The sequence below is a fragment of the Pelobates fuscus genome, chromosome 9, assembly GCF_036172605.1.
Source record: "Pelobates fuscus isolate aPelFus1 chromosome 9, aPelFus1.pri, whole genome shotgun sequence".
Taxonomy (NCBI): Eukaryota; Metazoa; Chordata; class Amphibia; order Anura; family Pelobatidae; genus Pelobates; species Pelobates fuscus.
The window spans coordinates 10,671,830-10,697,152 of NC_086325.1; the positions used below are offsets into that span (position 1 = coordinate 10,671,830).

Genomic DNA, 25,323 nt, shown 5'->3' on the forward strand with positions numbered 1-25,323 from the left:
GACCTCTGTATATTTGTTTTAAGAAGATAAAATGGTAACAATGTTTCATTTCTCTCCGTACACTTTCTCTATGCTGAGTGCCAGCAACATAGGGCAGCATTTAACCCCTTAAGGACCAAACTTCTGGAATAAAAGGGAATCATGACATGTCACACATGTCATGTGTCCTTAAGGGGTTAAAGCAATGATTGATAAGAAGATGGAGGCGCCCAGTCACAGGATAGAGAGGTTCGGATTTCTATATTTAATTTTTTTTCTCATATCTCAGAAATGCACATTTGGTAGATACATTGATAAGCAAACATAGAATTACAAATCCTGGAAAGTGACAAGTCCTCATTAAGATAAATACAAATTAGTGCTAATTATAATGTCACATGGGTTTTATAATCAGAGGAAACATTGGTTCAATGAGAAGGAGGAAAAGAAGTGACATTGCATCGTTCGTGATCCTTCCTCCTTTACTCTCGAGGTATAAAAATTATTTCATGAACGGGGGGTAAAGATTCAAACCCACATTCGACTGGCTTAATATCCAGATCCTTGGGGTCCACAGTTGCCTTGAGGGTGAATTTTTGCAGGATGATCGCAAAGAAGATGTAGATTTCCATCCGTACCAAGCTCTCCCCAATACAGTTTCTCTTACCTGTAACGACAGCTTAGTTAAGGAGAGAAGACCACCATACTCAATGCTTTCCAATAGTTTGGACGTGAATGGGTTTCTAGATAAAATAAATTGGGTCCAGGCACTCAGAATTGCTGCAGGAAGGCAGATTTAATGAACAAAAAGTGCAATGATTCGGTCTGCATATTAATAAAGGCCTCTGTGGAGGTAGACACATTGCACTTTTTGTTCATTAAATCTGCCTTCCTGCAGCAATTCTGAGTGCCCGGACCCAATTTATTTTATCTACTAACCTGTCTTTTGCCAACTCTGGCCCTGATAAGCACCTGGATTCCTAAGTGTGAGTGCGGTATCCTCCGTTTGTGAATTACCACAGTAAATGGGTTTCTTGACGACAACATCTGGAGATCGGTCATCTCCTATACCAGGGGTCCTCAAACTCCGGCCCCCCAGATGTTGCTGAACTACAACTCCCATGATTCTCTGGCTATCTATGCAATTCAAAGAATCATGGGAGTTGTAGTTGAGCAACATCTGGGGGGCCGGAGTTTGAGGACCCTGGTCCTATACCTTTTATACATTGGTGTGATGAAAATACAAGGGCTGCAATAGGTCAGTTAGTTACTGTAGCGCTGCACTCAATTACAAGCACGCATGAAGAAGCATGTTGGGCTTAAAGGAAAACTGACATATTTTACATTTATTTATTGTTGTTTTTGTTTGTTTGTTATATTTCCTTCTTACTCCAACTACTTTGCACTATTTGGACAGCTATTTTGAGTAACCTTTGGTTGGGAGCAGCCGTAAAGCCAACCAAAGACCAACCCAAGGGCACAATCACAATCCTGGCTGCTGACCATTCACAGATAATGATGTACTTGCTATCACCCTACAAGCAGTGCACAGCTGGGCAGCTTTCACAGAAGTCCAGTTCTCCCCTGAATTACAGGACAGAAAAAGAGGCCAGGAATGGAATATGGACTGCAAGAGGGGTAGGGGAGTAACTAACAAAAGGGAGTGACACACTATACTGCAGGGTGGCACAGACAGAAGGAGCTATGGGACACGGAGTCTGTCCCTCCCACTGCAGGGTGACACAGACAGAAGGAGCTATGGGACACAGAGTCTGTCCCTCCCACTGCAGGGTGACACGGACGGAAGGAGCTATAGGACACAGAGTCTGTCCCTCCCACTGCAGGGTGACACAGATAGAAGGAGCTATGGGACATGGAGTCTGTCCCTCCCACTGCAGGGTGACACAGACAGAAGGAGCTATGGGACACGGAGTCTGTCCCTCCCACTGCAGGGTGACACAGACAGAAGGAGCTATGGGACACGGAGTCTGCCCCTCCCACTGCAGAATGATACAGACAGAAGGAGCTATGGGACACGGAGTCTGCCCCTCCCACTGCAGGGTGACACAGACAGAAGGAGCTATGGGACGCAGAGTCTGTCCCTCCCACTGCAGGGTGACACAGACAGAAGGAGCTATGGGACACGGAGTCTGTCCCTCCCACTGCAGGGTGACACAGACAGAAGGAGCTATGGGACACAGAGTCTGTTCCTCCCACTTCAGGGTGACACAGACAGAAGGAGCTATGGGACACGGAGTCTGCCCCTCCCACTGCAGAATGATACAGACAGAAGGAGCTATGGGACACGGAGTCTGCCCCTCCCACTGCAAGGTGACACAGACAGAAGGAGCTATGGGACGCAGAGTCTGTCCCTCCCACTGCAGGGTGACACAGACAGAAGGAGCTATGGGACACGGAGTCTGTCCCTCCCACTGCAGGGTGACACAGACAGAAGGAGCTATGGGACACAGAGTCTGTTCTTCCCACTGCAGGGTGACACAGACAGAAGGAGCTATGGGACACGGAGTCTGTCCCTCCCACTGCAGGGTGACAGACAGAAGGAGCTATGGGACACGGAGTCTGTCCCTCCCACCGCAGGGTGACACAGACAGAAGGAGTTATGGGACACGGAGTCTGTCCCTCCCACTGCAGGGTGACACAGACAGAAGGAGCAATGGGACACGGAGACTGTCCATCCCACTGCAGGGTGACACAGACAGAAGGAGCTATGGGACATGGAGTCTGTCCCTCCCACTGCAGGGTGATACAGACAGAAGGAGCTATGGGACAGGGAGTCTGTCCCTCCCACTGCAGGGTGACACAGACAGAAGGATATGGGACACGGAGTCTGTCTCTCCCACTGCAGGGTGACACAGACAGGAGGAGCTATGGGACATGGAGTCTGTCCCTCCCACTGCAGGGTGACACAGATAGAAGGAGCTATGGGACACGGAGTCTGCCCCTCCCACTGCAGGGTGACACAGACAGAAGGAGCTATGGGACGCGGAGTCTGTCCCTCCCACTGCAGGGTGACACAGACAGAAGGAGCTATGGGACACGGAGTCTGTCCCTCCCACTGCAGGGTGACACAGACAGAAGGAGCTATGGGACACGGAGTCTGTCCCTCCCACTGCAGGGTGACACAGACAGAAGGAGCTATGGGACACAGAGTCTGTTCCTCCCACTGCAGGGTGACACAGACAGGAGGAGCTATGGGACGCAGAGTCTGTCCCTCCCACTGCAGGGTGACACAGATAGAAGGAGCTATGGGACACGGAGTCTGCCCCTCCCACTGCAGGGTGACACAGACAGAAGGAGCTATGGGACGCGGAGTCTGTCCCTCCCACTGCAGGGTGACACAGACAGAAGGAGCTATGGGACACGGAGTCTGTCCCTCCCACTGCAGGGTGACACAGACAGAAGGAGCTATGGGACACGGAGTCTGTCCCTCCCACTGCAGGGTGACACAGACAGAAGGAGCTATGGGACACAGAGTCTGTTCCTCCCACTGCAGGGTGACACAGACAGAAGGAGCTATGGGACACGGAGTCTGTCCCTCCCACTGCAGGGTGACACAGACAGAAGGAGCTATGGGACACGGAGTCTGTCCCTCCCACTGCAGGGTGACACAGACAGAAGGAGCTATGGGACACAGAGTCTGTTCCTCCCACTGCAGGGTGACACAGACAGAAGGAGCTATGGGACACAGTCTGTCCCTCCCACTGCAAGGTGACACAGACAGAAGGAGCTATGGGACACGGAGTCTGTCCCTCTCACTGCAGGGTGACACAGACAGAAGGAGCTATGGGACACAAAGTCTGTCCCTCTCACTGCAGGGTGACACAGACAGAAGGAGCTATGGGACACGGAGTCTGTCCCTCCCACTGCAGGGTGACACAGACAGAATGAGCTATGGGACATGTAGACTGTCCCTCCCACTGCAGGGTACCACAGACAGAGGGGAGCTATGGGACACGGAGTCTGTCCATCCCACTGCAGGGTGACACAGACAGAAGGAGCTATGGGACACAGAGTCTGTTCCTCCCACTGCAGGGTGACACAGACAGAAGGAGCTATGGGACACGGAGTCTGTCCCTCTCACTGCAGGGTGACACAGACAGAATGAGCTATGGGACATGGAGACTGTCCCTCCCACTGCAGGGTGACACAGACAGAAGGGAGCTATGGGACACGGAGTCTGTCCATCCCACTGCAGGGTGACACAGACAGAAGGAGCTATGGGACACAGTCTGTCCCTCCCACTGCAAGGTGACACAGACAGAAGGAGCTATGGGACACGGAGTCTGTCCCTCTCACTGCAGGGTGACACAGACAGAAGGAGCTATGGGACACAAAGTCTGTCCCTCTCACTGCAGGGTGACACAGACAGAAGGAGCTATGGGACACGGAGTCTGTCCCTCCCACTGCAGGGTGACACAGACAGAATGAGCTATGGGACATGTAGACTGTCCCTCCCACTGCAGGGTACCACAGACAGAGGGGAGCTATGGGACACGGAGTCTGTCCATCCCACTGCAGGGTGACACAGACAGAAGGAGCTATGGGACACAGAGTCTGTTCCTCCCACTGCAGGGTGACACAGACAGAAGGAGCTATGGGACACGGAGTCTGTCCCTCTCACTGCAGGGTGACACAGACAGAATGAGCTATGGGACATGGAGACTGTCCCTCCCACTGCAGGGTACCACAGACAGAGGGGAGCTATGGGACACAGAGTCTGCCCATCCTTTGGGACATGTTCCTACGGTAACTTGGAGAGATACTGTTACTAACTTTTCTTAAATATAATGCATAGTTACCTATAGAAGTTATAGAAACATATCAAAGCGGCAGTTCTATCACAAAGTCTACAAACCTGCAGCGAATGCCAAGAAAGCATTATTTTTCTTAAACTTTCCATTTTCATCCAAGAAATGTTTCACGTTAAACACACTGGGCGTTTCAAAGTGAGAGGGATCATGTAGCACAGTAGTTAACATCGGTAAAATATCCATTCCCTGAAAATGGAGAATTTCACATATTAACACCACTGTCAATGACGAAAGTTAATTTAAAAAACTGATCCTATTCTTTAATTTCATGTCATAGTCACTAAACAAACATTTTTGTATTTTTTATGATGTATATACCACTACATGCAATGCATTCAGTATGTTTTTCACAGAGTCCAAAATGTATATACACAAAGATCCCAAGACACGCAGCAAGACACATTCAAACTGTATCATGATTGTATATACATTCCAGAAATATACTTCTATATGGTTGGATCCCAATCTCTACTTTGGCCTACTTTTACATGATAATTAGAGTTGGGGTAATAATTTTACTGTAGGACTAATAATATTGATATTAGCCTTCTAAATATAGACTAGCTAGGTCCCTTCTTCAATTTTCATTTTAACATTTAGATACATTGGGGTGATACTAAAAACCTCCAGTTATTTAAATGTGCATAGGGATTTGGGATAGTGAGTAGGTAACTTTTTTTGCTTTTTATTCTATAATTAGATGGTGAGTAAAGATATCACTCTCAACTTTATTATTGTGTATATATATTTGGTCCTCACATTGATCATTCAAAAAGAGTATATATGCTCTATTCCAAAACAATTTTTCTTAGATTAGAATTAGATTTAAAAAAGATTTAAAAATGTCTTTTATTCCAGATGGGTGTCATGTAATATGTTTAAAGGACCACTCGGGGCTCTGAACCTCCTTCAGGTCAATGAAGTACCTATAGTGCCAAGAGTCTACCTTCTAACCTTTCAGTGTTTTTGCTTTTTCAAGCATTACTTGCCAAGGACGGCCAGATATAGATGCTATCAGCCTTTTCCCGTTCCCCAAGTAAATTCATCCTATTTTCCTTTTCTATGTTTTTGTGTTAATTATCACTTTAAAACCATATTGATATAAAATAAGCTGCAAACATATTTTTAATGCAAAATATTCTTATATTAAATGAAAATAATATCAATTAGATATTATTTGCTCATGCTTACAGACCTGTGCTTCAACTGTGTGTTCATCCAGAAATCCCATTATTCCAAAAGATCATTTACCTAGTTTGATGTCCTGACTTGAATTGAAGTACCTTTTATATACCATATATAAAACCATTCCCATTACCTTGGGAATGAGAAAGCCACGGAAATTCACATCTTTTGTTGCGCGTCGAGGAACACCCGTTGGTATGACATCACTGAACCTCAAAGCCTCATGAAGGAAGGCATTCAGATATGGTGTATTGTTCTTGTCTTCCACCACTGGGTCTCGAGCCCGGCCAATGACTTGGTCAATCTCTTCATGCAGACATTCTGTATATCATTCAAAGAATAAAAACCTATAGAGGTCCATGTTGTATAGGAACGGTTAGGGGAAGGGTTATAGGGAATGGAGGAGTTAGAGGAGGAGTTATACTTTGTGAGTATAGGAGTAGATAGTAGAGGGGTTAGAGGGATTAGCTATAGGAGCAATTAACGGGAGAATAAACAGAGAGCGCAATTAAGAGGACTGAGCTATTTAAGCTCATTTGGTGTACTTTGGACACAGGTTATGCTCGTTAGTCTTCTAACCTCTAACACCGAACCCTAACAATAAAATGACTGATACATTTTCATAGCAAAAACATACTGATCTAATGAACTGTACTCACACAAAAAAAATATTTGAAACAACCAGGAGCCATTTTAAGGAGCCCATTTTATTTAACATGTAAGTCAAGTAGCTAAAATGCAATATTCTAGGGCATCCACAAACTCTTTGAATATAGTTCTGCATACCTTGAATTTCTGGAAACTTGATAAGTATCAAAAAGCCAAAATTTATTGAAAGAGCTGTAGTTTCGGCACCTCCAAGGAACATGTCAAACACTGTTGATTCTAGAGTCACTGTATCGAATGGCGTTTCTGGATTTTTCTCATTTTCCTGTTAGGTCAAATCAGATATATTCATCTAATGTAAAGCAAGTATCTTCTCAAGGTAAATTATTGAAATGTCCGACATTAAGTGTCCTCTAATGTAGTCAGTGGTGTATCCTGGTTTTGTGCTGCCCTAGGCAGGACAAAACTCCGGCGCCCCCCTCCCACCCACGCCACCCTCACCCAACCCCCCCCCCCCCCCACCCGCGCCACCCCCACCGAACCCTTCCCCCGTCCCGCCTTCTAAATACACACACACACATTCACTGACAAATACGCATACACTAGGTAACAGAAACACACTCACTAGCAGACACACACACAGTCTAACAGACACACACACAGTCTAACAGACACACACTTACAGACACACACACTGACATACACACACACTAACACACACACACACAGACCCACACACATACAGACATACACACAGACACTAACAGACACACACACAGACACACTAACAGACATACACACACTAACAGACATACACACACTAACAGACATACACACACACAAACACACACACAAACTAACAGACACACACACAGACCCACTAACAGACATACACACACTTACAGACATACACTTACAGACATACACACACACACACACACACTAACAGACATACACACACACACTAACAGACATACAAACACACTCAATCACTCACATATTTAATACATTTTTTTTTTTTATTTAACCCCCCCAGCCTCCTTACCTTTGGGAAAGCTGGGGGGGGGATATCTGTCTCCCTGGTGGTCCAGTGGCTGCTGGGAAGTGCGGGTAGGTGGGCGGCCGGCGAGGGAGCACTTCCTCTGAGCGGTCTGCTCAGCTCCCTCGCGCGCCGCAGAGTGATGCTGGGAGGCGGAGCCGGAATATGACGTCATATTCCGGCTCCCAGCCTCACTCTGCGGCGCGCGAGGGAGCTGAGCAGACCGCTCAGAGGAAGTGCTCCCTCGCCGGCCGCCCACCTACCCGCACTTCCCAGCAGCCCGCCGGCCGCCCAGCATGCCTTGTTAGCCGCAAGGCTAACAAGGCATTTTCCCTGGGCATTTGGGGGCGGCTTTTTTTGCCGCCCCCTGAAAAATGCCGCCCAAGGCAAATGCCTTGTTTGCCTCGCGGCAAATACACCCCTGAATGTAGTAGTATTTATCTGTAATAATTATACAAATTAATTTTGGCAAAACCATTTTTTCTTAATTGTTTTCACTTTTGACGGGCACATAATGTTGGTTTGGCAGAATTTCAATAATAAGCACTGATTCAGGAAGCAAATAAGATGAACCAATCAGTGTACAGCAAATATATGCATAATTTAAATATTACTACAATTTCAAGCTTACACTTGAGCCCTTTTCGGTCATCTTATTTGGTTCACAGACCTAGTAAGTAAAAACACCTAATAGTGGGAAAACAGGAATAGCAGTTAAAAAAAAATGTATATTTATATATTTATTGAATTACTATCCTCTAGCCATCAATCAATCTTTCTCCATTAATAATCTCTCTAGTTTGGCACAACAGGTGGAATTTAAAATCACAAATTCTAACCACATGCTGGCTGATTACTCGGCTCATTTGGTTCATGATTCGGCTACATTTCAGTTTGTGAATTTAAACGATCAACCGATTGGCCCAAATTCAGACAAATGGAAGTTCATAATAAAACTCCATGGCTAGTAACAAGATCAATTATGAACAGTTTGAATAGTGTGACCTGCTTTGTAGTTGTGATTAATTAATTTTTTCTCTTCCTTTACTCACACGTGGGATGTGGAGCTGGAGAGAGACATAGCACCTCAACTGCATATCAGTAATGCAAGTGATAGGAGCTGAGATAGGTAGAATAAATATTGGAAAATACAAAATTAAATAAAAAATACAAGATTTTTATACATGTACTATGGGAAATTGACACGCTGAGTGGATTCTATAGACATCCATGAACTACTTAACCCTTGGTCTTGTGGGTGTTATGATGTGTCCAGAACTACCACAAATCATTTCTTTTTACACTTCGTTGTCATGTGTCCTATATTATAGTTACGTAGATCTGCTGTACCATTTTTACGATCTGTATAGGTAATGTTTTACAGTAGCTGCTCAGATTAATTAGGAAGATTCAGTTCAGTGTAGCTGAGATTTACTGTGTTGGGAAACATTCATTATTATTCTATTGCTCCGATTACCATCGTACCTGTTTCATTCTGATCAAGTAACAGTCGATATAATCCCGAGGGTTAGCAGGATCCAGGGTCTCAATGTGATTTCTTACTTGCTCCTTGATGGTATTCTTTAGATCTTGTAAAAGTTTGAAGATATTTTGATGGTTTCCAGGTAAGATCCTCATCAGTGATGGAAACATATCATACAGCTGTAGAATGGGGCAGTGGAACATGATTAAAAGAAGGGTTTATATAGGGGGTTACATGGAGTAATAGGAGGAGTTATATGTAGGGTTATATGGAGTAATAGGAGGGGTTATATGGAGTCATAGGAGGAGTTATAGGGAGGGTTATATGAAGTAATAGTGTGTTATAGGGAGTAATGGGAGCAGTTATATGGAGTAATAGGATGAGTTATAGAGCGGGTTATATGGTGTAATAGGAAGAGTGATATGGAGGGTTATATGGAGTAATAGGAGGAGTTATAAGGAGGTTTATATGGAGTGACAGGAGGAGTTATAGGGAGGGTTATATGAAGTAATAGGAAGAGTTATAGGGAGGGTTATATGGAGTAATAGGAGGAGTTATAGGGAGGGTTATATGGAGTAATAGGAGGGGTAATAAGGAGTCTTATATGGAGTAATAGGAGGAGTTATAGGGAGGGTAATATGAAGTAATAGGAGGGGTTATAGGGAGGGTTATATGGAGTAATAGGAGGAGTTATAGGGAGGGTTATATGGAGTAATAGGAGGGGTTATAGCGAGGGTTATATGGAGTAATAGGAGGAGTTATAGGGAGGGTTATATGGTGTAATAGGAAGAGTGATATGGAGGGTTATATGGAGTAATAGGAGGAGTTATAGGGAGGGTTATATGGAGTAATAGGAGGAGTTATAGGGAGGGTTATATGGAGTAATAGGAGGGGTAATAGGGAGGGTTATATGGAGTAATAGGAGGAGTTATAGGGAGGGTTATATGGAGTAATAGGAGGAGTTATAGGGAGGGTTATATGGAGTAATAGGAAGAGTGATATGGAGGGTTATATGGAGTAATAGGAGGAGCTATAGGGAGGGTTATATGGAGTGACAGGAGGAGTTATAGGGAGGGTTATATGAAGTAATAGGAGGAGTTATAGGGAGGGTTATATGGAGTAATAGGAGGAGTTATAGGGAGGGTTATATGGAGTAATAGGAGGGGTAATAGGGAGGGTTATATGGAGTAATAGGAGGAGTTATAGGGAGGGTTATATGAAGTAATAGAAGGAGTTATAGGGAGGGTTATATGGAGTAATAGGAGGAGTTATAGGGAGGGTTATATGGAGTAATAAGAGGAGTTATAGGGAGGGTTATATGGAGTAATAGGAGGGGTCATAGGGAGGGTTATATGGAGTAACAAGAGGAGTTATAGGGATGGTTATATGGAGTAATAGGAGGGGTAATAGGGAGGGTTATATGGAGTAACAAGAGGAGTTATAGGGATTGTTATATGGAGTAATAGGAGGGGTTATAGAGAGGTTATATGGAGCAATAGGAGGAGTTATAGGGAGGGTTATATGGAGTAATAGGAGGAGTTATATGGAGGGTTATATGGAGTAATAAGAGGAGTTATAGGGAGGGTTATATGGAGTAATAGGGGGAGTTATAGGGAGGTTATATTGAGTAATAGGAGGGGTAATAGGGAGGGTTATATGGAGTAATAGGAGGAGTTATAGGGACGGTTATATGAAGTAATAGGAGGGGTTATAGGGAGGGTTATATGGAGTAATAGGAGGAGTTATAGGGAGGGTTATATGGAGTAATAGGAGGAGTTATAGGGAGGGTTATATGGAGTAATAGGAGGGGTAATAGGGAGGGTTATATGGAGTAACAAGAGGAGTTATAGGGAGGGTTATATGGAGTAATAGGAGGGGTTATAGAGAGGTTATATGGAGTAATAGGAGGAGTTATAGGGAGGGTTATATGGAGTAATAGGAAGAGTGATATGGAGGGTTATATGGAGTAATAGGAGGAGTTATAGGGAGGGTTATATGGAGTAATAGGAGGAGTTATAAGGAGGTTTATATGGAGTAATAGGAGGAGCTATAGGGAGGGTTATATGGAGTGACAGGAGGAGTTATAGGGAGGGTTATATGAAGTAATAGGAGGAGTTATAGGGAGGGTTATATGGAGTAATAGGAGGAGTTATAGGGAGGGTTATATGGAGTAATAGGAGGGGTAATAGGGAGGGTTATATGGAGTAATAGGAGGAGTTATAGGGAGGGTTATATGAAGTAATAGGAGGGGTTATAGGGAGGGTTATATGGAGTAATAGGAGGAGTTATAGGGAGGGTTATATGGAGTAATAGGAGGAGTTATAGGGAGGGTTATATGGAGTAATAGGAGGGGTAATAGGGAGGGTTATATGGAGTAACAAGAGAAGAGGAGTTATAGGGAGGGTTATATGGAGTAATAGGAGGGGTAATAGGGAGGGTTATATGGAGTAACAAGAGGAGTTATAGGGAGGGTTATATGGAGTAATAGGAGGGGTTATAGAGAGGTTATATGGAGCAATAGGAGGAGTTATAGGGAGGGTTATATGGAGTAATAGGAGGAGTTATATGGAGGGTTATATTGAGTAATAGGAGGGGTTATAGGGAGGGTTATATGGAGTAATAGGAGGGGTTATATGGAGTAATAGGAGGAGTTATATGGAGGGTTATATTGAGTAATAGGAGGGGTTATAGGGAGGGTTATATGGAGTAATAGGAGGGGTTATATGGAGTAATAGGAGGAGTTATATGGAGGGTTATATTGAGTAATAGGAGGAGTTATAGGAAGGGTTATATGGAGTAATTGGAGGGGTTATAGGGAGGATTATATGGAGTAATAGGAGGAGTTATATGGAGTAATAGGAGGAGTTATATGGAGGGTTATATTGAGTAATAGGAGGAGTTATAGGAAGGGTTATATGGAGTAATTGGAGGGGTTATATGGAGTAATAGGAGGAGTTATATGGAGGGTTATATTGAGTAATAGGAGGAGTTATAGGAAGGGTTATATGGAGTAATTGGAGGGGTTATAGGGAGTGGTAAATGTTTTAATAGTAGGTGTTATAAGGAGGGTTTTATGGAGTAACAGCAGTTGTTATAGGGTGGATTTTTCAAAAGTTGTAAAACAAGTTACCGAGTGTGTGTTATATGACAAATTAACATATAACATAATAATTGTAGATGTTATAGGGGGAGTGAGATGACGCAAGAATGTTGCAAGGGATTGTTTGAAGCAAATTTTACCATAGTAAATGGGCCCTTAGACGTGCATTTGTTTCTCTCTGAATCAAATTTTGGCCACATTTGTATGAATTTGTTATTTCTGAAGCGTCCTATTTTACGAATGCTTACTGAACGAAAGAAAACTAAATTTTTCTAAACTAATTGATCTAAATTGTTTTAATCCATTCAATTTCTTAACAATAACAAATTAGGAATTCCACTATTAGGCAACTGAAACAGCAATATTAAGAAGAGGGCTTCCCATGTTAGGATACCATATTAGGGAGCTTTCTACTAAACAGTTAAAAGATCCAAATTAAGAAAAGAAAACTTTTTTTTATTAATTTTGATATTGCAGACAAATGTTTGGAAGATAGCTCCTTGATTTAATACCCTAATATTGGAATACATTTTTTTTTTTTTTTTTAACGATTTTAAATAAGAAAGCTATTGGCTAAACAGGGTTTTCGGTATCCTTTCATTTCCAAATTTTTTATGACACAAAATCCGGAAATTAATAAACTAGAAGGAAACAAAATCTAATTTTTTTTTTATCTATTGATCTATACATTTTAACACTAACTAGCAATCTATACATGCGCACCTTACCTGGCCACAGGGAGATGAGATAATGTTGAAGGCCTTACTCATGTCATCAAGACTCTTCATCCATTTCTTGTCATCGTAGTTATATCTTGTTCCCATCAGAAGAGCAGCAAGTAAATTAGATGAAGCGCAGACCAATACATTAGTGGGGTTGATTGGTTTCTCTGAGAAAAAATGATGGAATAATGAAACATTCTTTATCGTTGTCCCATACCAACTTTATTCTACCCAGATTTTACCAATAGAAGAACTAATGAAGACAAGACACCTCCCCAGACAGAGGACGAGACCTGACTCCATAGGAATTACCACCAATGCATATTCATTCTTACGGTTAATAAAGGGTAATATAGATACATTTTATTGCTGCCAATTGAAACTCATATAACACAGGCCACTTATTTTAAACTCCACTTTGTAGGTTTTGGAGCATCATGTACTTTTAATGTCTATATCGAACGAGCTACTTGTATTCCTCCTTTGAACAAAAAATTGTTACAATGTTGCAATACATAAATTTAGTTTCAGTACAAACTTCTAAAATAGGTTTTGCTTGTCCTGTCCGACTAAAGGCCAATTTATTACTCACTGACCCATTGATAGGAATTGGTTTCCTATCCTTTGTCTCTCTAACTGCTAGTCTAAATTGTCTACCCCTCCATTTTTTTACTCACAGAACAAGTGTGGCACTCACTACACTTTACTTTATTTTTATTTTTATTATATGAGTTTCAATTGCCAATAATAAAATGTATCTATATTACCCTTTATTAGCTATAGGAATGAATATGAATTGGTGGTAATTCCTGTGAAGTCAGCTCCTCTGTCTGGGGAGGTGTCTTGTCTTCATTAGTTCTTGTTTAGGTGACCAATATATTGGGTTATGCCAATAATTTACCTACCGTATATACTCGTGTATAAGTCGATCTCGTGTATAAGTCGATATCGTGTATAAGTCGAGTGCAGTTTTGTGACCAACAATTGTGAAATATGCTATGCCTCGTGGATAAGTCGAGGGTAAAACTTGGGGCTATGAAATTCTGTGATTTCTACAATTATATACACACACACTCATACAAACACACACTCTGCATTATATACACACACACTCTGCATTCTATATATACACACACACACTCATACAAACACACACTCTGCATTATATACACACACTCTGCATTATATATACACACTCATACAAACACACACTCTGCATTATATACACACACTCATACAAACACACACTCTGCATTATATATACACACTCATACAAACACACACTCTGCATTATATACACACACACTCTGCATTATATATACACACACACTCATACAAACACACACTCTGCATTATATACACACACTCTGCATTATATACACACACACAAACTCATACAAACACACACTCTGCATTATATACACACACTCATACAAACACACACTCTGCATTATATACACAAACTCATACAAACACACACTCTGCATTATATACACACACACTCTGCATTATATATACACACACAAACTCATACAAACACACACTCTGCATTATATACACACAAACTCATACAAACACACACTCTGCATTATATACACACACACACTGCATTAAATATATACACACAAACACTCATACAAACACACACTCTGCATTATATACACACACTCTGCATTATATATACACACACACACACACTCATACAAACACACACTCTGCATTATATACACACACACTGCATTATATACACAAACTCATACAAACACACACTCTGCATTATATACACACACTCATACAAACACACACTCTGCATTATATAAACACACACTCTGCATTATATATACACACACAAACTCATACAAACACACACTCTGCATTATATACACACAAACTCATACAAACACACACTCTGCATTATACACACACACACACTGCATTATATATATACACACACACTCATACAAACACACACTCTGCATTATATACACACACTCTGCATTATATATACACACACACACTCATACAAACACACACTCTGCATTATATACACACACACTCTGCATTATATACACAAACTCATACAAACACACACTCTGCATTATATACACACACTCATACAAACACACACTCTGCATTATATAAACACACACTCTGCATTATATATACACACACAAACTCATACAAACACACACTCTGCATTATATACACAAACTCATACAAACACACACTCTGTATTATATACACACACTCATACAAACACACAGCCGGCAGCAAGCTGTTACTTACCTATGTAGCAGCTCCGGTCAGCTCCGTGCAGCTCCCCTGTCAGCTCCCAGTGTAAATCTCGCGGTCTGTGTGCCGCGCGGAGCGTTGCCACGGTAACTTGTGGCAACGCTTTGATGGCCACGGGTCTCGCAAGACTTACACTGGGAGCTGACAGTGGAGCTACACGGAGGTGAAGGGAGCTGACCGGAGCAGCTACAAAGGTATGTAACAGCTTGCTGCCAGCCCTCAACAGGACCGCTGGGCTTGTAATGAGCCCGGCGGTCCTGGTCTGTATTATGGCAATGTAAGTTGCCATAATACAGACCTTGACTTGAGTATAAGTCGAGTGGGGCTTTTTCAGCACAAAAAATGTGCTGAAAAACTCAACTTATGCTCGAGTATATATATGGTACATAACCCATTTCAAGCAACGTTTAGAGCTATCTTTATTTTCTATACTCAGATTTTAAATATTAATGGTAGTTAGCATGATAGAATGTAGCACAGTGACGCGGTTCTCCCCGTGCCATCCAGAAGGCTAGGCGTGGCCACCCCACAGGTGTCTTACAGGGGATTTGATCCTGGGCCCTTCAGTATCCTAAGCCTGCTTTCCTGTCTTTGAGCCACTGCAGAACTTATTCTGTTAGTGTGGTTCTAGCCCTGTTTACCTTGCATTGCCTGCAGCACTAGAGGGCTGGACTTCTTCTGTGGCTGCTACCTGTCACTTTAAGTCCACCTATGGGAACTTGCAAATTAGCTGCTCATTATCCAGGTATATAACACTGCCTCTCCCTGAGGGCTGTGACAGTTCATTGTTTCCTGTAGCCTATTTTTCCTTGATTTTCAGACTGACTTGGTTTGTTACCCCTGCTTTTGGATTATTCGTTATGATCTGTTCGCTGCCTACCCTGACCTTTGGAACCGTGCCTGACTACTCTCCTGGATTTGCCCTTGTCTGTATCTATGTACCCGGTTATTGTTCCTGCCAAACCGCCGTGCACAGATTCACAGCCCAGGTGGCTTCCTACCTGGTTACCGTGGGCTGTGATTATCTGCAAGGGTGAGCAAACATCTCTGCACTATGGACTCCAACCAAGCTAAGCTCTTATACACAGATATTGAGGGTTAGGCTTATTTCTAAAATACATCATTTATAGAACATGTAATATGACTACTAGTTGCCTTTTAGATAACATGCTCTGAAGCATCTCTGTACCTTAAAACAGACTAAGTACTGGAGGGAGATACAGAATTTGAAAATAAAAAAAAAAATGGGAAGATACATTTATTCAATCATTTAGTCCCATGCGTCTAATGCTGAATTGTAAGAGAGATTAATGTCACTCTGATAACTAGATACATAGTAGTTCTTCAGTTGACATCTAGAACACATTAGCAGAGATATGTTATACATGTGATTTTTATTTCAATCTGTGTGAACCTATTATAAGTACTTAAATAGAGTGCAATAGCTCAAATGGCTATAGTTCTCACTCAGGTCTCAAGGAAGTTTTAGCTCTCTTACACAAAGAGAACCTATATTATTTGTATATCGGATTGATTCCACCAAGAAGAGCACGCCAGGTAAAAAATGCTGCCTTGTTCCTTTTGCACAAGAGATGCAACAAATTCAGACAGTAGTTTTGACTTTAGTGGAACTCGTCAGTAGCGTTTAGCTGATTCTCCTTTAGGCACAGTGGACGAGGTGTTCTTCGGACGAATTACCCTTTTAAATATATTGCATTAAACTGTGAGATATAGAAATGTACACTTTAATCATTTTTTTTACCAAGTGTTTATGTTTGTATATATTGTTACTTTGCTACCGAAACAAATGATTAACATAAATTAAGATGATTTAAAATCTCAACTCAATCAACAATATCTCTAGGGCACTGTAGACTTGTAGACTTTTCTTTGACCAAATTGCAATCCCTGCGAATTTCAGGAAATCAAAGGATTGTCTGAATTCCTTAACTCTGCAGGCATACGAGCATATAACGAACAAATGGATTGTACTATGAACAAGGATGTTTGTTTGATTCATGCTTTGAAATTCTCCCTGTGGCATCAAACAAAGAGATAATTTAATAAATATATATATAAATATATTGTGTTACTGTTCCTCCTCTTTTTCCATATATTGGTGACTTTTTCTCTCTTGACCTGTAAACCAAGTGGCACCAAATACGCCTATCAGTGTACTGTAAAATATATACATAATATTCACAATACAAATAAACAAAAACAAGTCCTGCGCTCAAACTCCCACTACTCTTGGGCGGCAGCAACGACCATAGTACACATCAGCCCCAATACATACAGTAAAAAACAACGAAAAAAAGTTACATGCGCTCTTCTCAAATCTTTATGTATATCTAAACAAATGGTTTATTTAGTTACTCCAATGGCCATTAGAGAGGATTCCCACCTGCCACGGCAAGGCAAATATTCACAATATGTATACATTTTGCAAGACACTGATTGGCCCATTTCCACATTATTTTAATTTGGCCAAATTGCCTTCCTGTTTAGTATGGGTGATTTACAGATGAGCCAAACTGTCACATGGACAACTATTAGACCGCGCATGCTACATTTTTGTTACGGATATAGTTATAAAGTCTCAGATGCTCATTCCAACAAAACTACTCTTTTTTTCTTTTTTAACAATACTAGAATAATTTTTTTCATTTACAAGAAAACATAACTTTCTGCATAATGTTGTTCCTTTAATTTGTATTCAAATATACCATATCTACATGTAAGTTTAAAAGATACATAACCATAGTTAAGGAAAATCGTTTCATTCTTACCGTAATTTTCTTTTCCTGATCATTATTCATGGCAGCATTTACTTATGGATTAGCTCCTCCCCTCACGGCAGAAAGGACAGGAAATAGAACTCTGAAACCGGTATAAATAGATCCTCCCCCTTCCCATCAGGCAGTCTTAGTAACTAGCATCACATCTTATAGTATATGGGTGGGACCGTAATGCTGCCATGAATAATGATCAGAAAAAGAAAATTACGGTAAGTATGAAGCAAATTTTCCTTTTTTCCTGACATTATTCATGGCAGCATTTACTCATGGGGATTACCCAAGCAGTATATATAGAGGGAGGGACAGAGTTCAAAAACAGCTAATAGTTGTAAAAAACATTATTGAGCTGCATAAACCTTAGAAAACATAAAAAAGCAAAAACAATTAATAAATAGGATATTGGCATAAATTGTGTTCAGACAAGTGAATTTACCATAGATAAAGCATAATACTCGCCTCCGTGTCCTTAATAAAATCATGACTTTACATCATGAAATTAGTAAAATCTGGTAATTCGTACTCACCCAAAATCCAAGCAGGTCGTGGGAAAAATCAAGCGCTCCGTCGTTCGCAGACCCAAACATCAATCAAGACTTAATGAAGGGTACGACTGAAATGCTTTATTATAGCCTTATGGCCCACTTTTATACACAGCATGGGGTCTCCAGCAAAAGTATAGTAAAACACACCCAGGAGTCTCTGTGTCTGGGAGATAATTATATAATTGAGTGTACTTCGCTTAAACTAAACTTAATCTCCCATGCACTAGAGGTACAGAGAATAAAACATAAAACACCCCAAAACATACATAATATTAATAGGGATCCCCACAAATTCTATATCCCTGGATAGCCTGAATCTGAGCGTCCAAAGTGTCCAAATACCGCTCAGATCCCACGAATACAGCTCAATCGCCCGGGGTAAAGTTTTGACCGAACTCACACATGGCGTCTGCCCAAAATAGTTCCATGAGAAAGCATGGTTTATAGGTAGCAATTTTTCCTCTAGTTTGTGCGAACAATCCTACCGAACAGCGCTCTCCTGGCTTGTTGGGAATAGAAGCAGGCATTTGTACAAAGTTACTGCTGTTCGTGAGGTCGAGTGTCCGACTTAGAGTTCCAGACACTCGATGACCAAGTACCGCTGCCTGCTTTCACAGGAGACAAGATTTGGTTATACGAATGGCGGCCGCACAGGAAGAGCACTTAATTTTTTGGTTACATTGACGTTAAATGAGCCAGAGGGGTGGTCGGTGTTCGGTAGATCAAACTATTGAATGCATAACAAAATAACAGGGACAAGGGAAATGACAAGGTTTGTCACACAGGGCTACACAAATATTGCTTGGTGAGCATAAAAGAAAATTCTAGGCCTGCTTAAGCAGACTCCTTCCAAACTGTTATATTTCCTGTCCTTTCTGCTGTGAGGGAAGGAGCTAACCCACGAGTAAATGCTGCCATGATTAATCAGGAAACAGTATATCTCTGCTTTTGAAAAAGGAGGACGTGGATATGTGGGATGTACGCACGGTTCAAGTTTCTGAAGTAGGTCGTCAGGTGTTGAGCCTCTGTTTGAATTGGTTCTTCCAGGGTCTTCTTCCCCATCCCAAAATCTCTTAGGGTCATGAGGGAGAATTGTCTGAGCTGCTTCCATGCATCTCCACTGATAGAAGACATGCCTGGAATATTGATTGTATAACTGTTTTATTTAGCAAGCAAAGGACAGAAGTGAGTATGTTAAAGGTAAATTATGACTGGTTCTGTTAAGATATTAAACAGAGTGAGCCTTTGAATAAGTTGATTGATACTGGACACAGAAGATCTGCTTATAGGGAGAGGAGTAATGTGTAAAATGGACGTTCAGTTACATATTGAACCTAGACAAGTAATCATTTCTACTATATTTCCCCTTATGGCTCGATGAATATTACTGGAAAAAGTATTCAAAATCATCTGAAATGCAAATTGTAGCTTTAACTGCGATGAGAAATGAGTCATCAGCACCAGATCCAATGGACTATCTTAAAATGTTTTTATGCCTGGCTTTTTTAGTGCTGCAGCAAAGTGTTCTATACTTTGCGCAAATCTGGGATTTACTTCCAAAATTTAGAGGATTTTATTAGGACACAATCCGAGTCAAATGGCAATGCAAAACCCATATTTCCTGTTTCATTGTGGGCCAACGGGCAAGGTATGATCCTAGAGGTCAATTGGGCATCGGCAGAAGACATTTACTCCAGTTTGTAAAATGTTAACAAGCCGTATATATTGTAAGGCTGATATACTTGTCCCATGAAAAATATCAAAAATTGCAATTAGCATATGTTCTCCTCAAAAGAATGTCACATTATCACTGACACACTGTAACTAGAAGCATTGACAGTTACATATAAATCTATACTCCCTTAAGGAAGAATGACATGTGGCAATTCACCTTTTCTGTTGAATAGATCGAAAAATATAGGAATCTCTCCTCTTCCTAGAATAGAGTCCCCGTGGTCAACTAGTATCTCCTTCACTGCGTCATATCCGACCAGAACTACATTTGGTCTGGAACCAAAGTAAACTGTAAATACAGGTCCGTATTGTTCACTCAGCTGTAGAAATAAAGGTATTGATCAATATTGACAGCTTTCCAGATTGGAACATGGAATAAAATTTAATTATAATTCTGGGTATTCTAATTTTGTATATATTAATTTATTAAGTATTATGTTTTATTTGCTTTTCATATTGTCCATTAAGGGAAATAATGTAATGTTACCCAAGAAAGTGTATAGGCATTTCAAATGATTAAATATTTCTGGATACATTTTTTAAATTATTTTTTAAAATATTAAAATATAAAACATATATTAAAAAAAAAAAAAATATATATATATATATATATATATATATATATAATATATGTGTGCAAAAATCTAAATCAGCGCTACCCAAACGCTGTGACAGGCACACTGGGTGCTGCAAAATGTTTCCCTGATGCTATGATTGCGACTGGGCTCCCAGCGTGGGAGGGAGAGGAGGAATCCAGGACCCCTCACTGCCACCAGTCAGCCGGACCAGGACACCAAGCCACCCTCCTGGACACATAAGGTGAGGTAACAGGAGGGTGGCTGGAGATATAAAAAAATATCACTTACAGTGAGGGAAAAAAGTATTTGAACTTTTGCCCATTGACAAAGGAATGATCAGTCTTTAATTTTAATAGTAGGTGTATTTTATCAGTGAGAGACAGAATAGCAAAAAAATTATCCAGAAAAACACATGTCAATAAAGTAATACTTTGATTTGCATGTCAATGCGTGAAATAAGTATTTGAACCCCTATCAATCAGCAAAATTACTGACTCCTAGGTGTCTTTTTTTTACAGGTAATGAGCTGAGATTAGGAGCACTCTCTTAAAGGGAGTGCTCCTAATCTCAGCTCTTTACCTGTATAAAACCTGTCCACAGAAGCAATCATTCAATCAGATTCCAAACTCTCCACCATGGCCAAGATTGTAGACCTACACAAGGCTGGAATGGGCTACAAGACCATCGCCAAGCAGCTTGGTGAGAAGGTGACAACAGTTGGTGTAATTATTCGCAAATGGAAGAAACACAAAATAACTGTCAGTTTCCCTCGGTCTGGTGCTCCATGCAAGATCTCACCTCGTGGAGTTTTAATGATCATGAGAACGGTGAGGAATCAGCCCAGAACTACACGGGAGGATCTTGGTAATCATCTCAAGACCATAGTCACCAAGAAAACAATTGGTAAAGGACCGTGAAGGACTGAAATCCTGCAGCGTCCACAAGGTCCCCCTGCTCAAGAAAGCACATGTACAGGCCAGTCTGAAGTTTGCCAATGAACATCTGAATGATGTAGAGGAGAACTGGGTTAAAGTGTTGTGGTCAGATGGGACCAAAATTTAGCTCTTTGGCATCAACTCAACTCGCCGTGTTTGGTGGAGGAGGAATGCTGCCTATGACCCCGAGACACCAAGAACACCAGGTGCTCTGGTGAGAACCTCCTTCCATCAGCCAGAGCATTAAAGATGGGTCGTGGATGGGTATTCCAGCATGACAATGACCAAAAAAAGACACAGCCAAGGCAACAAAGGAGTGGCTCAAGAAGAAGCACATTAAGGTCTTGAAGTGGCCTAGCCAGTCTCCAGACCTTAATTCCGTAGAAAATCTGTGGAGGGAGCGGAAGGATCGAGTTGCCAAACGTAAGCCTCAAAACCTTAATAACTTGGAGAGGATTTGCAAAGAGGAGTGGGACAAATCAGTGTGTGATTGCTTGTCAGGATGTGCATCTGTGTATGTGTCTGTGTTTATATATCAGTGTGCTTCTGTGTAAGTGTGTGTCTGTGTGTGCACACACATCTGTGTGTCAGGATGTGCATCTGTGTGTCCAGATAGAAACATAGAAACATAGAATGTGACAGCAGATAAGAACCATTCGGCGCATCTCGTCTGCCCGATTTTTAAAATACTTTCATTAGCCCCTGGCCTTATCTTATAGTTAGGATAGCCTGCATGCTTAAACTCTTTTACTGTGTTAACCTCTACCACTTCAGCTGGAAGGCTATTCCATGCATCCACTACCTACTACTACTACTACTAGATGTGTGTTTTTATATCAGTGTGTGTATCTGTGTCATGTTGTGTGCATGTGTCAGTATTTGTATGTGTCAGGGTGCTTGTGTCGGTGTGTGTATATGCTGGTGTATTCATGTGTTAAGGTGTGTGTATATGTGTCAGTGTCTATATGTATCTGTGTGTATGTGTCGGTGTATTTATTTGTATTTGTGTGTTAATGTGCATGTATATATGTATGTGGTTATGTATGTGCATACCTCCAAGCAGTCATACACCAGCACAACACACAATCACACTCCTGCAATCTAACACAAATATTACATACAAACACACCCCTATATTAAAACACCAAAACTATATACAAGCACCCCTTCAAAACACTAACACTATACACCACACTATAGTGCCAGTAATTGCCGCAGCGCTGTACAGTTATACAACCTATACATTTTGACTTGGGGTGCCTTGGAAAAATATTGAAATATCAAGGGCGCCTTAAACCTAAAAAGTTTGGTAACCACTGATCTAAATATTACAATATTTTATAAAACATGTATCATTTGAAAAGAGTATCCAAAAATATTAAATTGAGAACTTAATAAGCCTGTCGTGTGCTAGAGGCTGGATTAACCCTAGTGTAAACATAGCAGTTTTGTTTACAGCTGCAGGGTTAACACTAGATGGACCTGGCACCCAGACCACTCCATTGAGCTGAAGTGGTGTGGGTGCCTATAGAGGTCCTTTAATACTCTGTGACCCTGGGAGGGACTGACCATTAAACATGTCACTGTCATTAGTGTACTGTGACCCTGGGAGGGACTGACCATTAAACATGTCACTGTCATTAGTGTACTGTGACCCTGGGAGGGACTGACCATTAAACATGTCACTGTCATTAGTACACTGTGACCCTGGGAGGGACTGACCATTAAACATGTCACTGTCATTAGTACACTGTGACCCTGGGAGGGACTGACCATTAAACATGTCACTGTCATTAGTACACTATGACCCTGGGAGGGACTGACCATTAAACATGTCACTGTCATTAGTACACTGTGACCCTGGGAGGGACTGACCATTAAACATGTCACTGTCATTAGTACACTGTGACCCTGGGAGGGACTGACCATTAAACATGTCACTGTCATTAGTGTACTGTGACCCTGGGAGGGACTGACCATTAAACATGTCACTGTCATTAGTACACTGTGACCCTGGGAGGGACTGACCATTAAACATGTCACTGTCATTAGTACACTGTGACCCTGGGAGGGACTGACCATTAAACATGTCACTGTCATTAGTACACTGTGACCCTGGGAGGGACTGACCATTAAACATGTCACTGTCATTAGTACACTGTGACCCTGGGAGGGACTGACCATTAAACATGTCACTGTCATTAGTACACTGTGACCCTGGGAGGGACTGGCCATTAAACATGTCACTGTCATTAGTACACTGTGACCCTGGGAGGGGCTGCCCATTAAACATGTCACTGTCATTAGTACACTGTGACCCTGGGAGGGGCTGACCATTAAACATGTCACTGTCATTAGTACACTGTGACCCTGGGAGGGACTGACCATTAAACATGTCACTGTCATTAGTACACTGTGACCCTGGGAGGGACTGGCCATTAAACATGTCACTGTCATTAGTACACTGTGACCCTGGGAGGGACTGACCATTAAACATGTCACTGTCATTAGTACACTGTGACCCTGGGAGGGACCGACCATTAAACATGTCACTGTCATTAGTACCCTGTGACCCTGGGAGGGACTGACCATTAAACATGTCACTGTCATTAGTACACTGTGACCCTGGGAGGGAGGCACCATTAAACATGTCACTGTCATTAGTACACTGTGACCCTGGGAGGGACTGACCCCTTAACATGTCACTGTCATTAGTACACTGTGACCCTGGGAGGGACTTACCATTAAACATGTCACTGTCATTAGTACACGGTGACCCTGGGAGGGACTGGCCATTAAACATGTCACTGTCATTAGTACACTGTGACCCTGGGAGGGACTGACCATTAAACATGTCACTGTCATTAGTACACTGTGACCCTGGGAGGGACTGACCATTAAACATGTCACTGTCATTAGTACACGGTGACCCTGGGAGGGACTGGCCATTAAACATGTCACTGTCATTAGTACACTGTGACCCTGGGAGGGACTGGCCATTAAACATGTCACTGTCATTAGTACACTGTGACCCTGGGAGGGACTGACCATTAAACATGGCACTGTCATAAGTACACTGTGACCCTGGGAGGGACTGACCCTTAAACATGTCACTGTCATTAGTACACTGTGACCCTGGGAGGGACTGACCATTAAACATGTCACTGTCATTAGTACACTGTGACCCTGGGAGGGACTGACCATTAAACATGTCACTGTCATTAGTACACTGTGACCCTGGGAGGGACTGACCATTAAACATGTCACTGTCATTAGTACACTGTGACCCTGGGAGGGACTGACCATTAAACATGTCACTGTCATTAGTACACTGTGACCCTGGGAGGGACTGACCATTAAACATGTCACTGTCATTAGTGTACTGTGACCCTGGGAGGGACTGACCATTAAACATGTCACTGTCATTAGTGTACTGTGACCCTGGGAGGGACTGACCATTAAACATGTCACTGTCATTAGTACACTGTGACCCTGGGA

At 41.9% G+C, this 25,323-nt stretch overlaps 1 protein-coding gene across 1 annotated transcript in view; it reads right to left on the bottom strand.

The window, feature by feature from the left end:
- Positions 1–221: 221 nt before the first annotated feature.
- Positions 222–25,323, bottom strand: part of LOC134572290 (cytochrome P450 2C23-like) — a 36,119-nt gene continuing 11,017 nt past the window's right edge. Inside the window, exons 2-9 of the mRNA XM_063431169.1 lie at positions 20,470–20,632; positions 19,565–19,714; positions 12,953–13,113; positions 9,127–9,303; positions 6,783–6,927; positions 6,130–6,317; positions 4,856–4,997; positions 222–646 (exon numbers count right to left, since the gene is read on the bottom strand). Coding sequence (XP_063287239.1) covers positions 462–646; positions 4,856–4,997; positions 6,130–6,317; positions 6,783–6,927; positions 9,127–9,303; positions 12,953–13,113; positions 19,565–19,714; positions 20,470–20,632 — 1,311 coding nt within the window. The 3' untranslated portion in view covers positions 222–461. The remainder of the gene's footprint in view (positions 647–4,855; positions 4,998–6,129; positions 6,318–6,782; positions 6,928–9,126; positions 9,304–12,952; positions 13,114–19,564; positions 19,715–20,469; positions 20,633–25,323) is intronic.